This window comes from Neovison vison, chromosome 3 (assembly GCF_020171115.1).
Source record: "Neovison vison isolate M4711 chromosome 3, ASM_NN_V1, whole genome shotgun sequence".
Classification (NCBI taxonomy): domain Eukaryota; kingdom Metazoa; phylum Chordata; class Mammalia; order Carnivora; family Mustelidae; genus Neogale; species Neogale vison.
Window position 1 is genome coordinate 232,461,117 of NC_058093.1, and position 13,544 is coordinate 232,474,660.

The 13,544-nt window shown below is 41.3% G+C and overlaps 1 protein-coding gene across 10 annotated transcripts in view; it reads left to right on the top strand.

Annotated features, from left to right (window-relative positions):
- The window catches only part of HECTD4 (HECT domain E3 ubiquitin protein ligase 4), a 185,861-nt gene that overhangs the window by 82,978 nt on the left and 89,339 nt on the right, over positions 1-13,544 (top strand). For all 10 annotated transcript variants that reach the window (XM_044244240.1, XM_044244242.1, XM_044244243.1 and 7 more), the window contains exons 9-13: positions 1,189-1,347; positions 5,729-5,842; positions 6,582-6,722; positions 11,647-11,879; positions 12,260-12,405. In XM_044244240.1, the coding sequence (XP_044100175.1) occupies positions 1,189-1,347; positions 5,729-5,842; positions 6,582-6,722; positions 11,647-11,879; positions 12,260-12,405 (793 nt within the window). The remainder of the gene's footprint in view (positions 1-1,188; positions 1,348-5,728; positions 5,843-6,581; positions 6,723-11,646; positions 11,880-12,259; positions 12,406-13,544) is intronic.

The window sequence follows — 13,544 nt, forward strand, 5'->3', positions numbered from 1 at the left end:
TCATTGCCCCTTCTGGGTTTCCTACCTGTGGGGAAATGTATGCCCCTGAATGAAGAATATGATTGTTGAGGATTTGGAGTTTTAAGTGGAGCTGTTTAGAAGCACAGGCGTTCAAAACAAGTATCCGACAGATTAGGGTTCGCTTTTCTCATTTTTCTAATCTAAACCATCTAAAGGCAATTTTACGTCTATCTGGGCAGTTCTGTTTTATACCCTGACAGCTTCTTAGGTAGAGCATTCCAATTGACTTTCTGTTGCCATTATCAGTCCTCACTAGAGTAATAGGTAGGAAATCCTTAAATATGCATTTTTCAGATCTGCCAGCGACAAAGAGAGATTAGCGTGCATTTTAAACCTCTTGGTTAGAAATAATAACTTAGTTTGTCACCCTAAATGTATATGTTATATATTTAATATAAATTATATATGTTATAAATATATAACATATGTAAGGGGTTCATAAATCATGCAGATGTAAAATTATCCGGTGTAGATACCGTGAAAGGTTTTATTCTTATTAATTAGTTATAGATTGAAATTTCAGGCTGATTTCATGTTCAGAGCTGTTTGTAATGAATGTAATAAGCCAAACCTGTTAAGAATTTGTTCTGTATAAAATGAAAAGATGTCTGTTGGAGTACAGTTTCTGGGAAGCACAAACAGCAGGATTCTTCTTTCATTCTGAGATCTAGTCCATGCGAGGATTCATTCTTTTGAGTGAAATTTTGAGACATAAAGGCATATTGGGTATTGGGAACACCTTTTAGAAATGTTCAGCTTGAGGCGCCTGTGTGGCTCAGTGGGTTAAAGCCTCTGTCTTCGGCTCAGGTCATGATCCCAATGTCCTGGGATAGAGCCCCGCATCAGGCTCTCTGCTCAGCGGGGAGCCTGCTTCCCCCCCTCTCTCTCTGCCTGCCTCTCCACCTACTTGTGATATCTCTCTCTGTCAAATAAATAAATAAAATCATTAAAAAAAAAGTGTTTAGCTCATGAAATAGGGAGCTTGGAGCCAGGAGACTGGGCCAGAAGATCATTATTTCTTCTTAGATTATCACTTGTTGCTGTAGTTTCCAAATTTGGGCATATTCTTGTTTGGATATGGAGCCCCTTCATCATACTGTAATATGTTTTGGCAATCAAATTAATCTGGTGTCAAACACTTATCGCTGTTTCCATTCCTTTCTCCAGCAAATACTAGCTGTGGCCTGCCTCTGAAAATGCTTCGGAAAACGCCCATCTATACCTGTGGTACATACTTGGTGATGCTGGTCCCGCCCCCGGGGGGGTCAGGCAGCTCTGCCACCCGTTCTCTTTTTGGGGGAACAAGTGGTTTGTCGTCTCTAAAAAGTAAGTGTGTCTTATTTGTGGCACTTTGCCCAATTTATCTCTAACTTTGCAATTTAAGGCTCTCCTATTAATGATGTTAAACTTCCTCTGTTGTTTGCAGTGGCTCGTTGAAAACAACAAAACTTAGTGATATAGTTATGGGTTAGGGGGAATTAAAACTATAATTTTTGTGGATGATACAGTAGTACACTTCTGAAAGCCATCATCCTGTGTGTTCACGACAATTTTAGGAAATACTCTTTTGCCATATTTGCAGATGACACAGCAAGAGCTTGATCCACTATGAATAGAATTCCAAAGCTATTAAATAAAGTATGTGAGGGACACCTGGGTGGCTCAGTCGTTCAGCGTCTGCCTTCCACTCAGGTCATGATCCCAGGGTTCTGGGATCGAGCCCTGCATCAGGCTCCCTGCTCAGCAGGAAGCCTGCTTCACCCTCTTCCACTGCCCGTGCTTGTGCTCCCTCTCTTGGTGTATCTCTCTCTGTCAAATAAATAAAATCTTTGAAAATAAATAAATAATAAAGTATGTAAAATACCTTCATTTTAGGACACATAAACAAAATGTGAAGCAAAAAAAGGTCCAATTCAGAAAGAAATGTTAATTAAGTATACCCCTCCAAGCCTCAGTTTTCCCACCTGCAAAGATAAAAGAAAAGTAGTGTCTCACATTATTGTTTGGGGATCATATGCAATAAAGTTATGTGAGAGTATCTCTAAGAAATAACAAAAACCCAAATGTTCCTTTCACATATGGTAACACTTTGTGTTTTTACTTGAAATTTATTTAGACACATAAAATTAAAATGTTTTTAAAATCTGTTTTTCATTCTCAATTTTTTCACATTCTGTCCTCTCAAAATGATTTGTAGTTATCCATTAAAGGATCATATTTCACATATAGACTTTCAAAAAAGCATTTCATACTGTAAGCCTGATGATACAAATTTGACCTCAGCAGTTTGTACAATATCATGTGTCTAATATCAGCCTTTAGGCCACTTCAAGTACATTCAACACATTGCATGTGTTTGAGATTTAGATATAGATATGCATAACAACTGGACGCTCTTTTGCCTTTAGAAGCAGATTGGTTGGACTTTTTGTCAACAGCTTGTTTTCTCTAACAGTTCATGTAACCAGTATGTCCCTTTAGCCCTTGAATAAATGATGTAAATTTACTATTAGTCTCTTTTTTTAATACTAGCTTCACTGAGATACAACTTATCTAAAATCCATACCTTCCAAGTGTACAATTCAGTGGTTTTAGTGTATTCAGAGTTGTGCAGCCATCACCACTATCTACTTCTAGAACAGTTTCCATCACTTCAAAAAGAAACCTCTCACCCATACCCATCAGTGCTCACTACCCTTCTTACTCCCCTCACCCCAACCCCTGGCATCCACCAATCTGCTTCTGTCTGTATGGGTTTATCCCTGGACTTCTCATATTTATGGGAATATATAATATATGTGCTTTTGTGACTGGCTTTTTTTTACATTTTTAAGGTTCATCCATTTGGTAGCAGGAATCATTACTTCATTCCTTTTTATGGCTGAATTATGTTCCATTGCATGGATATACCCCATTTTGTTGACATTTGGGTTGTTTCTGCTTTCTGGCTATTTTGAGTAATATTGCTATGAACATTCATGGACAAGTCTCTGTGGAGGCTCGTGTTCACTTAAGTGTAAACATAGAAATAAAATTCTGGTCATACAGTAGCTATATGTTTAGCCTTTGGAAGGACTGCCAAATTGTTTTCCAAAGTGGCTGCTCCATTTTATATTCTTATCAGCAACATTAAAGGGTTCCAATTTCTCCACATCCTCGCTGACATTTATTTTCTGCTTTTTAAAGTTATAGCCATCCTAGTGGGTATGAAGTAGTATTTCATTGTGGTTTTGATTTGCATTTCCCTAATGACAAATGATGTTGAACATCTCTTCTTGTATTTATTGGCCATTTGTATGTTTCTTTTGAAGAAATATCTATTTAAATCCTTTGTCCATTTTTAAATTGGGTTGTCTGTTAATTTACCATTAGTCTTATTAAGCTCTTTTTAGCCTCAATTTGTCACTCCATTGAAATTGGCCCCATTCGATTAAAGCAGGCCTTCACACTGCCATTTTTTCATGGGGCTATAGCTTACGTAGTGATTCTGTTTTAGGCCAACAAATCAATAAATGCTTAACTTTCTTCTGTGTCCTGTTCACATTGGTCGCTGTGGAGGCTACTCAGTAAGTGGAAGCCGTGGTGCTTGGTCTGGATGGGAGAAATGCTGTCAGTGTGTGTGAAACAAGTGGAGAATAATATACAATCCTGTATCACCGCCTGAACTGTGTGGGGCAGATGAAGTGCTGCAGAATCTGAGAGAAGGGGTTATTGCGGAGGGGGCGTAGGAAGGAGACACAGCCTGAGGTCTTGAGTTTAAGTCATGAAAAGCAGGTATTATGCATTTAAGTGGCCAAGTTGGGGAAAGACGTATGCATGGCAAACACAGTGAAAAAGAGATTTGGGAAGATAGTTTGTTGTGCAGGTTGGCACAGTGGAAAGTAGAAAAGAAAGTACAATTTTTGTTTTTTTAAAAGATTTTATTATTATTATTATTATTTTTAACATTTTATTTATTTATTTGACGGAGGGAGAGATCACAAGTAGGCAGAGAGGCAGGCAGAGAGAGAGGAGGAAGCAGGCTCCCCGCGGAGCAGAGATCCCCATTCGGGGCTCGATCCCAGGATGCTGGGATTGTGACCTGAGCCAAAGGCAGAGGCTTTAACCCACTGAGCCACCCAGGCACCCCGAAAGATTTTGTTTTATGTATTTGTCAGAAAGAGCACAAGCAGGGTTAGCAGGAGGCAGAGGGAGAAGCACACTTCCACTGAGCAAGGAGCATGACGTGGGACTTGATCCCAGGACTCTGGGGATCAAGACCTGAGCCAAAGGCAGAGGCTTAACCAACTGAGCCACCCAGGTGTCCTGAAAGTACAGTTTCTTTTTCTTTTTTCTTTGTTTTATTTTATTTTTTAATATTTTATTTATTTCTTTGACAGGGACACAGCGAGAGAGGGAACACAAGCAGGGGGAGTGGGAGAGGGAGAAACAGGCTCCCTGCTTGTGTGGCTCGATCCCAGGACCCTGGGATCATGACCTAAGCCAAAGGCCGATGCTCAACTGAGCTACCCAGGTGCCCCCCAAAAGAACATTTTAGATGATAGCTTGGATCAGGCATGATGAGGATCTGAATTACAAGGGGTATGGGAGTAAGAAAAAGGAACTTGAGAGATAGTGCTAGAATTTTATGTTAAAAGTGGGGAAGAAATAACAATAGTACGTTTGTGCTGGTGCAGGTCCTATAGAAATGTTTTAATTCATTTAATCTTCAAAATAGTTATGTAGGGTAGGTACTTTATTAGCTTCACTGTGTACATGAGGAAACAGAGGTTCGTACATTTTCTGGGTCACACAGAAGAGGTAGACCTGGAATTCAAACCCAGAAGCCCAGAGCCCATGCTTGACATCACTGCCCTATCCTGTGTTAAGGTAAAAGGCCAAAGTGTCTCCAAGTTTTAGAGTTCATGCTTGGAGGGACAGCAACATAGCTATGTTTGACTTATGTTTGAGTTAGCTATGCTCAACCTTCATTGAGCAGCAACTATATATAAAGTATTTCTTATAAATGGTATTACCTAGTGATGTTTGTGATCATGATTTCTCTTGCAATGAGTCTTGGTAATCTATATTGAATCTGTAATCTATATTGAAAATGTATGCAAAAGGTGCCATTTTATTTTTTTTAAAGATTTTATTTGAGAGAGCAATTGAGCACAGGGGGAGGGGCAGAGGGAGAGAGAATCTCAAGCTGACCACTCACCGAGTGCAGAGCCTAGTGTAGGGTTCAGTCTCATATCCCTGAGATCATGACCTGAGCTGAAATCAAGAGTCGGGCACTTAACTGACTGAGCCACTCAGGTGCCCAAAAAAAGTTGCCATTTTTAAAACATTTTAAAAAATAAGGCTCACTATTTAGTAGGGCATTTGTGATGGGTTGTTTGTGTGTGTGTGTGAGTGTTTAAGATTTGAGAGAGCACACAAGCGGGCAGGAGGGAAAGGGCAGAGGGAGCAGAGCTCCCTGCTGAGAGGTGGGGCCCGACACAGGGCTTGATCCCACAACCGAAGTCAGGTACTTAACTGACTGAGCTACCCAGTTGCCCCCTTTTTTTGTGGTCTTACATTTGTGTTCTGTCTCCTCATTGTTACCACCAACAGATGACAAAAAAGGTGTGAATTTTATGAAGGTCTTAAGAGCCTAAAGTTTAAACTTTGAAAAGTAGACTGTCATCGTAAGGCTTATTAAACAACTTAATATTTGTTTTCAAAGTCCTTGCCTCTAGCTTGGTGTATAATATTTCGGATGGTCAGTTCACAAGTCGTGCCGATCTCATAGATGCTGCTGGAAGCTCACTGGGGCGTGGTGCTCTTGTACCAGGATTGGGTAAGAAATGCCCACTTTTTCTTAGAAAATTCAATTTAAATTTAATTCAATTTAATTTAAGCAATTTCTCTCAAAAAATCTTGCCAATTCCTTTTCCTTGTAAGAAAGAATTTTTTGATGCTGCTATTTAAGGATCAACATAAGAAACAGCTGTAGGTGACATTTCTCTGCATAAATTGCTATCGAGGATAGTGTCTTTCAGGTTGTATGATGATGCCCCTAACAAATTCTTCTCACAGCTCATGCTGTGAAGAGGTTTATTTCATTTCCCATGAGGCATTTGTGTGCTTCCTACTGTTAGGAAATGAACATTATGTACTATATTAGATTTTCTCTTTGCCTTGGCTTCTGGGAAGCTCAGATTTAAATCTTGGGCTCAGTTACTAAGGCTTCTACTATGTGTTAATGTTCATTAGTTCTGTTAATACCTGGGTTTTGGTTTAAACCACTTAAATCCTTTAGGGAATTAAAAGGATCACAAGTCAGTTACTAAGAACTGTGTATTCCACGAGTTCCATTCTGTTCCATTTTTATGAAGGAGTTAAGCAAAGTAGAGATGGAGTCCTGCCTTCTTGCTGAATCCCAACCTAATGCTTTGCCAGAAAAATATGCGGGACTCTGGATGCGGACTGTCAGCAGCGGAGAGAGTCGCCCTTCCGTTCTTTAGTGGTGCTTTGGAGAAATATGTATACGGGCCGAGGATGGTGTGGCAGTTGAATGAAGTGTGCTTTTTCCGCAGGTGCCTGTTACGATACAGTGAACAACATGCTGTGGACGTGCTCGAATGATTATATTGATCAATGGTGCAATCCAGGGAACCAGGCCTTCCATTACGTCTGTCAGAGACTTGGAGTCAGCCACATCATCACTGAGCCCAAAGGTGAGGCACCCTCGTAGTCTCAGAGGAACAATTTTTCCCTCATGAAATAAAGAGCTCAGTCATGTTAGGAAGTGGTAACATAGCCCAGGCAACAACATGTGTCAACAGCTTTCCCTCTTTGAATGTGAAACCTGCATCTTTGTTGCCTGATTTTTTTTTTTTTTTTAAGATTTATTTATTTGAGGGAGAAAGCATGAGCAGGGGGAGGGGCAGAGGGAGAAGCAGACTCCCCACTGAGTAGGGAGCCTGATGTGGGGCTCGATCCCAGGACCCTGGCTGGGATCATGACCTGAGTCGAAGGCAGACACTTAACCAACTGAGCCACCCAGGCACCCTGCTGGATTGTTTTATGATTAAATAAATAAATATGTAAATAAATAGAGAAAACTGTTATGTCACTCTAAAATTGCCAGAACTTTGGTGCAAAAGTTGATTCTTTATTTGTACTGGCCATGGGATTGTTTGCCATTTTAATGTTTTGCATTGATAGCCTGTTTATATACAGATTTATAATTAGAAGTTTCTAAAAAAGGATGTATGTATTTCTTAATATTAAGTTACTATTAACTTAAAATCTCCTGGCTTCAAGGTCAGCTATAGTGGTTTAGAGGAGCAAATCCTCTCCCCATAAAGCAATGAAAAAATGGACATGATTACCAAAAACAACTATTTCTAACCTCTGGAAACTAACCAAGGGCATGCACCAAAATGAGAAGTGAATATTCTTAAAAACCACTGAACTTTGGGTAAAAACAGTGGAAGTCTGTGGTACTCTTAGCTGCGGGTGCCCCTGTCTCCCACCTTAACCTTGGTCAGTGCAATAATCCCACCGGCGTGGGGCAGATCCTGTAAACCATCGGCTTTGCTTCCAGAGGGGGCTAACCTGATCCGGAGCAATACATGGAAAAAACTCCTGCCCAGCAACAGTGTCAGTAACAGTACCAGTCTGAGCGGCAAACCAACAGAGAAGACTGGTGGCTTAGCTCGCCTGCGGCTATGGTTGGGATTAGGGTGAGCAAAGAACCGGCAGACTAGCCGGAGAGTTACTCACGAGCTCTGGGTAGTGATTCCTAGGAAGGCAGGCTTTAAAAAAAAAGTACACAGATGAAAGAAAGTAACAAAGTAGAAACAATAACTGAAAAAAATCCAAACCAAACAGAAGTCAGTAGCTACACACTGTAGGTGAAACTCCGATGTTGGATTTAGCAGATGAAAACTAAAGCAGCCTTTATATATGTATTGAAACATCTAAAGGAAGCCCTGTTGAAAAGATACAAGTATGATGACTATGACATTAAAAAAAAATTTTTTTTTTTCGACAAATAAATTTTTGAAAAAAGATCCAGTTGGAAATTCTGGATTTGAAAAGGTCAGGGATTGCAAAGAGCAGCTCAGCAGCAGATTTGAGATGGTGGGAGAAAAAGATCTGCGACATGGACATAGCTGGATAGAGTCATTCTGTTTGAAGAGCGAGAAAGAACACTCTTGGGGAGTACTGGTCACTGTTTTGTAGAATGGCCTTACGTTTGGGTTCATCTGATGTTTTCTCTCTCTCTCTCTCTCTCTCCTTTTTTTTTTTTAAGATTTTGAGAGGGAAAGAGAGAGCATGAGGGAGGGGGAGGAGCAGAGGGAGAAACAGACCCTCCACTGAGGAGGGAGCCCAATTCGGAGTCAGTCCCAGGACCCCAGGACCATGACCTGAGCCAAAGGCAGACAGACGCTTAACCAACTAAGTCAGCCAGGCACCCCTGATGTTTTCTCATTTTGAACTGAGGCTTTAGATTTTAGGGAGGAATACCACAGAAGCGAAGTGCTTTTTTCATTACATCCTATCACAGGGTACATGATACCAACATGATTTATTGAAATTGATCACTTGGGGGGCGCCTGGGTGGCTCAGTTGGTTAAGCCACTGCCTTCGGCTCAGGTCTTGATCCTAGAGTCTTGGGATTGAGTCCCACATCGGGCTTCCTGCTCTGCAGGGAGCCTGCTTCTCCCCCTCCCTCTGCCTCTCCCCCTGCTTGTGCTCTTCCTGCCAAATAAATAAGATCTTTAAAAAAAAAAAAATCGATCACTTGGTTTGGGGTACCTGGCTGACTCAGTCGGTGGAGTATGCAACTCTTGGCATTGGGGTTGTGAGTTTGAGCCCCACTTTGGTGTAGAGATTACTTAAAAATAAGATCTTAGGGGTGCCTGGGTGGCTCAGTCATTAAGCCTCTGCCTTTGGCTCAGGTCCTGATCTCAGGGTCCTGGGATCAAGCCCTGCATCGGGCTCCTTGCTCAGCCGGAAGCCTGCTTCTTCCTCTCCCACTGCCCCTGCTTGTCTTCCCTCTCTCGCTGTGTCTCTGTCAAATAAATAAATAAAATCTTTAAAAATATAAATAAATAAAAATCTTAAAAAAAATGATCACTTGGTTTAAATGTCAGCTTTCTTCTCTGCAAAGTTACTATTTTGCCCTTTCCAGCTAGAAGACAGTCATTAAGCCCATGCTCATGCTTATGGGAAAGGGAATTAAGTTCCACCTCCTGGAAGGACAAGCATCAGAGAACTTGTGTACATATGTTAATCACCACAGTAATTAATGTTTTGAGGGAGGTGATACTTGGAGGCTATGTAGTTATAAGATTTTTTATTCCTGAGTTTGGTAATTTGTGTGTCTCTAGAAATTTGTGCATTTCAACTACGTTTTCCTATTTGTTGATATAAAGTTGCTCATACTATTTCCTTACAATTTTTAAAGGGTCAGTGGTAACTTCTCTACTTTCATTCCTGATTTTGTTATATGTGCAGATTTACTAAAAATCGTTGAGTTGTGCACTTAGAATGGGTAGATTTTATCTTAAATTCTATCTTGATAAGGCTGTTGGGAGAATAAAGAAACAGCAGGGGTGCCTGGGTGGCTCAGTCAGTGAGACGTCTGACTCTTGGTTTCAGCTCAGGTCATGCTCTTGGGTCCTGAGATTGAGTCCCATGTTGGGCTCTGCACTCATTAGAGTGATGCTTGTCCTTCTCCCTCTGCTCCTTCCCCTACATGCTTTCTCTCTGTCTCTCTCTCATAAGTACGTAATCTTTTTCAAGAAAGGCTAAAAGAGGGAAAAAGTCAACGATATATTAGTGCCTCCCTAATTATTCTCTCTAAGCTTCTTGCTTAATCTGCAGACATATTCACCTTCACTCAGAGGCCTAATTAGACATCTTCACCCTGTCAAAAACACACTGTTCTCCCCCTTCTCCAAATCTATACCTGCTGAATTCCCTCCGTGCTAGTGTAGGGATCACAGTCCCTCCGTATGCTTAAGCCACAAAGGTAGAGTTCTCTAGGATGCTCTTTCTCTCACAACTCACATCCAAGACAGCCAATCCTGTCTGCTCTGATCCTCAAGATCTACCCCCAGTCCAACCCTTTGCCACCAGCTGTGCTGCTACGACTGTCACCTCGGCGTCAGCAGCTTCAGCAGATGATCACGGTGGCCAAGTTCCCTGGTCTTCCTTCCTACTTCCTCCACGGTTGCACTCCTCTGGCCCCATACGCTTGTTTCTGCACAGTCTTCTGCAGTCTCCATAGTCCGGTCTGTCCCTCCTCTGCTCAGACTCCTCCAGCGGCTTCCCATCTAACTCGGTATAAAAATCAAAGACCTCATTTATTGGGATATAGGTCCTAGAGGCTAGCTTTCAGAACGTCTTTGATGAGGGTGAATAGTACTAATCTGATTTCTATTTTAAAAGCAAGGGCTTAAGACACAGAAGAGTATGGAACCCAGCTTGGCCCTCCAGTCAACATATAATTGAAAAGTTCTCTTTTGGCTGAGTTTACCTTCTCTTTGATTTTCCATGAGTTCATGAGTCAAAGCTTCCAGTGCCCACAATCCTTTTGCAACCCAGGTTCCCCCCATGTAGGCCCATCTCTCCTAGATCACATGCTTTCCTGTTCCTTTGAGGTCATCATTTCAGCTGGTTTAAGGGGAAAAGCAGGTTTCGGGGTTTTGTTGTTTGATTGGATTTTTGGGTTTTTTTTTTTTTTGCATTTTGCCTATTTAAATTATTTTCACCTCTGTTCCCCGAATGCCCATGACCATCCATGGGGTGTTTTTTATTATGTAAGAGGATGCCCATGAACCCTCAAGGTTGAACTGATGGCTCTCTAGGTTGCGGTGACTAAATGAGATAAAAATGGTGAGGTACTGTGGGAGGAGATATTTGTGGACCTGGGGGTGGGGATGCAGTGGGGGTGGTGTTCTATCATTAGAAAAGCCGTAGAAGATGGATTTGACTAGACTGGTTCCAGTATGGGCTCTGAGCAGAGACAGCCTAAATGCAAATCCCACCTCTACACTTAGTAACTGTGTGACCCAAGGTGAGTATTTAACCTCTCTGACATTAATTTACTCCACTACGAAACAGGGCTAAAATAGTCTACATTTATAACAGAGTTGTAATGCATGTAAAGCATCTAGCCCATTGTCCAGCCTATAGAAAGGGCTCTCGCAGCAGTTAGTTACTTATGCTCTTTAAAAATGGGAATTCCTGGGGTGCCTGGGTGGCCCAGTGGGCTAAGCCTCTGCCTTTGGCTCAGGTCATGGTCTCAGGGTCCTGGGATCGAGCCCTGCATCAGGCTCTCGACTCAGCGGGGAGCCTGCTTCCCCCTCTCTCTCTGCCTGCCTCTCTGCCTCCTTGTGATCTCTCTCTGTCAAATAAGTAAAAAAGATCTTTAAAAAAAGGTGGGGGGGATATTCCCTAGTGTGTTCATTTTCACCCCAGCACCCTGTGGCAGGGAAAAGGATTCTCTAGAAGTGGTGGAAGAGATGGGAGCCAAGATCCTCTGTCCTAGTGTGCATGTACCTTTTGTGAACCAGAGTTCTGTTCCCTTGGGGGGCCACCCATGGACATATCTTTCTTCACTGAGTTTCTTTTTTCATTTTTTAGAAGAGGCTATAACCACGAATGAGGTTATAAACCAATTACTGCACCATGTTGGTGCGATGTGCATACACCAACTCAATCTTCTTGCCACCAACCCCAATCTTCCAATCACAAGTGTCTTGGGCAAGCAGCATCCAATTGAAGCACACCATCTGAGCAGTATTTGTGACATTATGGAGAAGGCCATGGTTAACGGAGATACCTGTATCATACGCTGTATTCTTGTTGTCTTTCAGGTAAATGCACTGTTTGGACAGAAGTAAGATAATAGAGAAAAAGAAACCCAAAATTTGGTTTTCAGCCAGCTGATTTCCACCATAAGAAAAGTTTAATAATATTCCTGTCTTATATGTTAATCACATTCTGATCCTGTAATTAGAAATGTAATCATATGCATTGCATTATGGTTAACGCAGGACTGGTGTAGATAGCTCATTGCAATTAATATGTAGAAAATATTTACTCTAATTATAACATTACACAATAGAGGAGATTGTGATTAAAAATCCACCTGGATATCTGTTCATAAGAATATCTACTATGTGCTTTTCTCATTGGGATAATTTTATCCCTAGTAGAATTAGCATTTTTAGATCTACCCCTTGTGTTTCTGTAGGTGGTATTTAAATTTTTCTTCAGCCCACAAACTGAAAGGAATCGCGACATCATTCGACGGTCTGGACTGCTGCTTTGGCAGTTGCTGATGGCACCAAAAGACCAAATTTGCCCTGAAATTCAGAAGGAAGTATGTCTTGCCATCAGGTAATAGGCAAATGATTTTATTCCTGGTTTTTGCGGACTGCTTCTCCTGTGCTGCATTGTCATCTTTCTGTAATTCGGTGATAATAGAAGTCTCTTACCCCGTCCCACAGTCAGGACCTCGTGCATAGGGAATAATTTAACTCAAGAGGGCTCGTGGCCCCACTCCCAGAGGCCCCAAGCCATGTGTGTAACTGCATTCCTCATCTTGCCTTTAGAATTTTGAAAGGAAAGAAAAAAGCAAAGCCATTGAGAGGATATTTGGATGGTTTGCAAGTGGATGTTCCTGTCATTTGGGGAGGGTGTGTGGCAAGGTGGCAAAGGAGCAGATCCAGGTAGCCAAGAGACCTGGGTTCTAGTCTTTCCATTGCCACGTACTAGCTCGGCTCAAGGCTTCCATTTCCTCAGCTATAAAGTGGGCATAAAAATAACACTGAATTTAAGGATTTGTGAGATTTTAATAAGGTAAAGCCTGATGCAAAGTGCTCAGCAATGTTAGCGTTTTAAATTCTATTTAAAACCTTGTTAGAGAAGATGGCAGAATTTGTGGGCCATTTTCTATTTATTATCATTTAATCTTTTTAAAAATTATTTAACTTTTTTGTGAGTTTGCTATAAACTCTTATCCAGGAAATATAGCCTTAATATGACCAAGTATCATTTAGTGACCAAGTATAAAGAGAAAACTGAATGCTTGTTCTGGAAGAACTGTATGATAGGAGTGGGCAGAGTGGGAGGGGACTTTTTTTCCTCTTCCATAATCGATTATGCTTGGGTCTCTTTCTGTATTAAGTATTAAGGCAGTAATTTAAACCTGGTGTCATGAGGAAACTTCTGGGGGTAATGGGTATGTTCACTCCCTTGATTGTGGTGATGGTTTTATGAGTCTCTGCATATGTCAAAACGTGTCATACTTAACACTTGAGAAATACGCACTTTATTGTATGTCAAACCTCATTAAAAAAAAACAACAATTCTAACGCTACTTGCATTGCTTTCCATCTTGACTTTTTTGGAAAAGCTGTGAAATACCACTTCTCGCATGTGCTTTTGGTCACAATCTGGATCTATACCTGGCTCAACTACATTGACTTTTTATAGCTCAGTTCTCTTTAACCAGTTTCATATCTGGCCTCAGACAC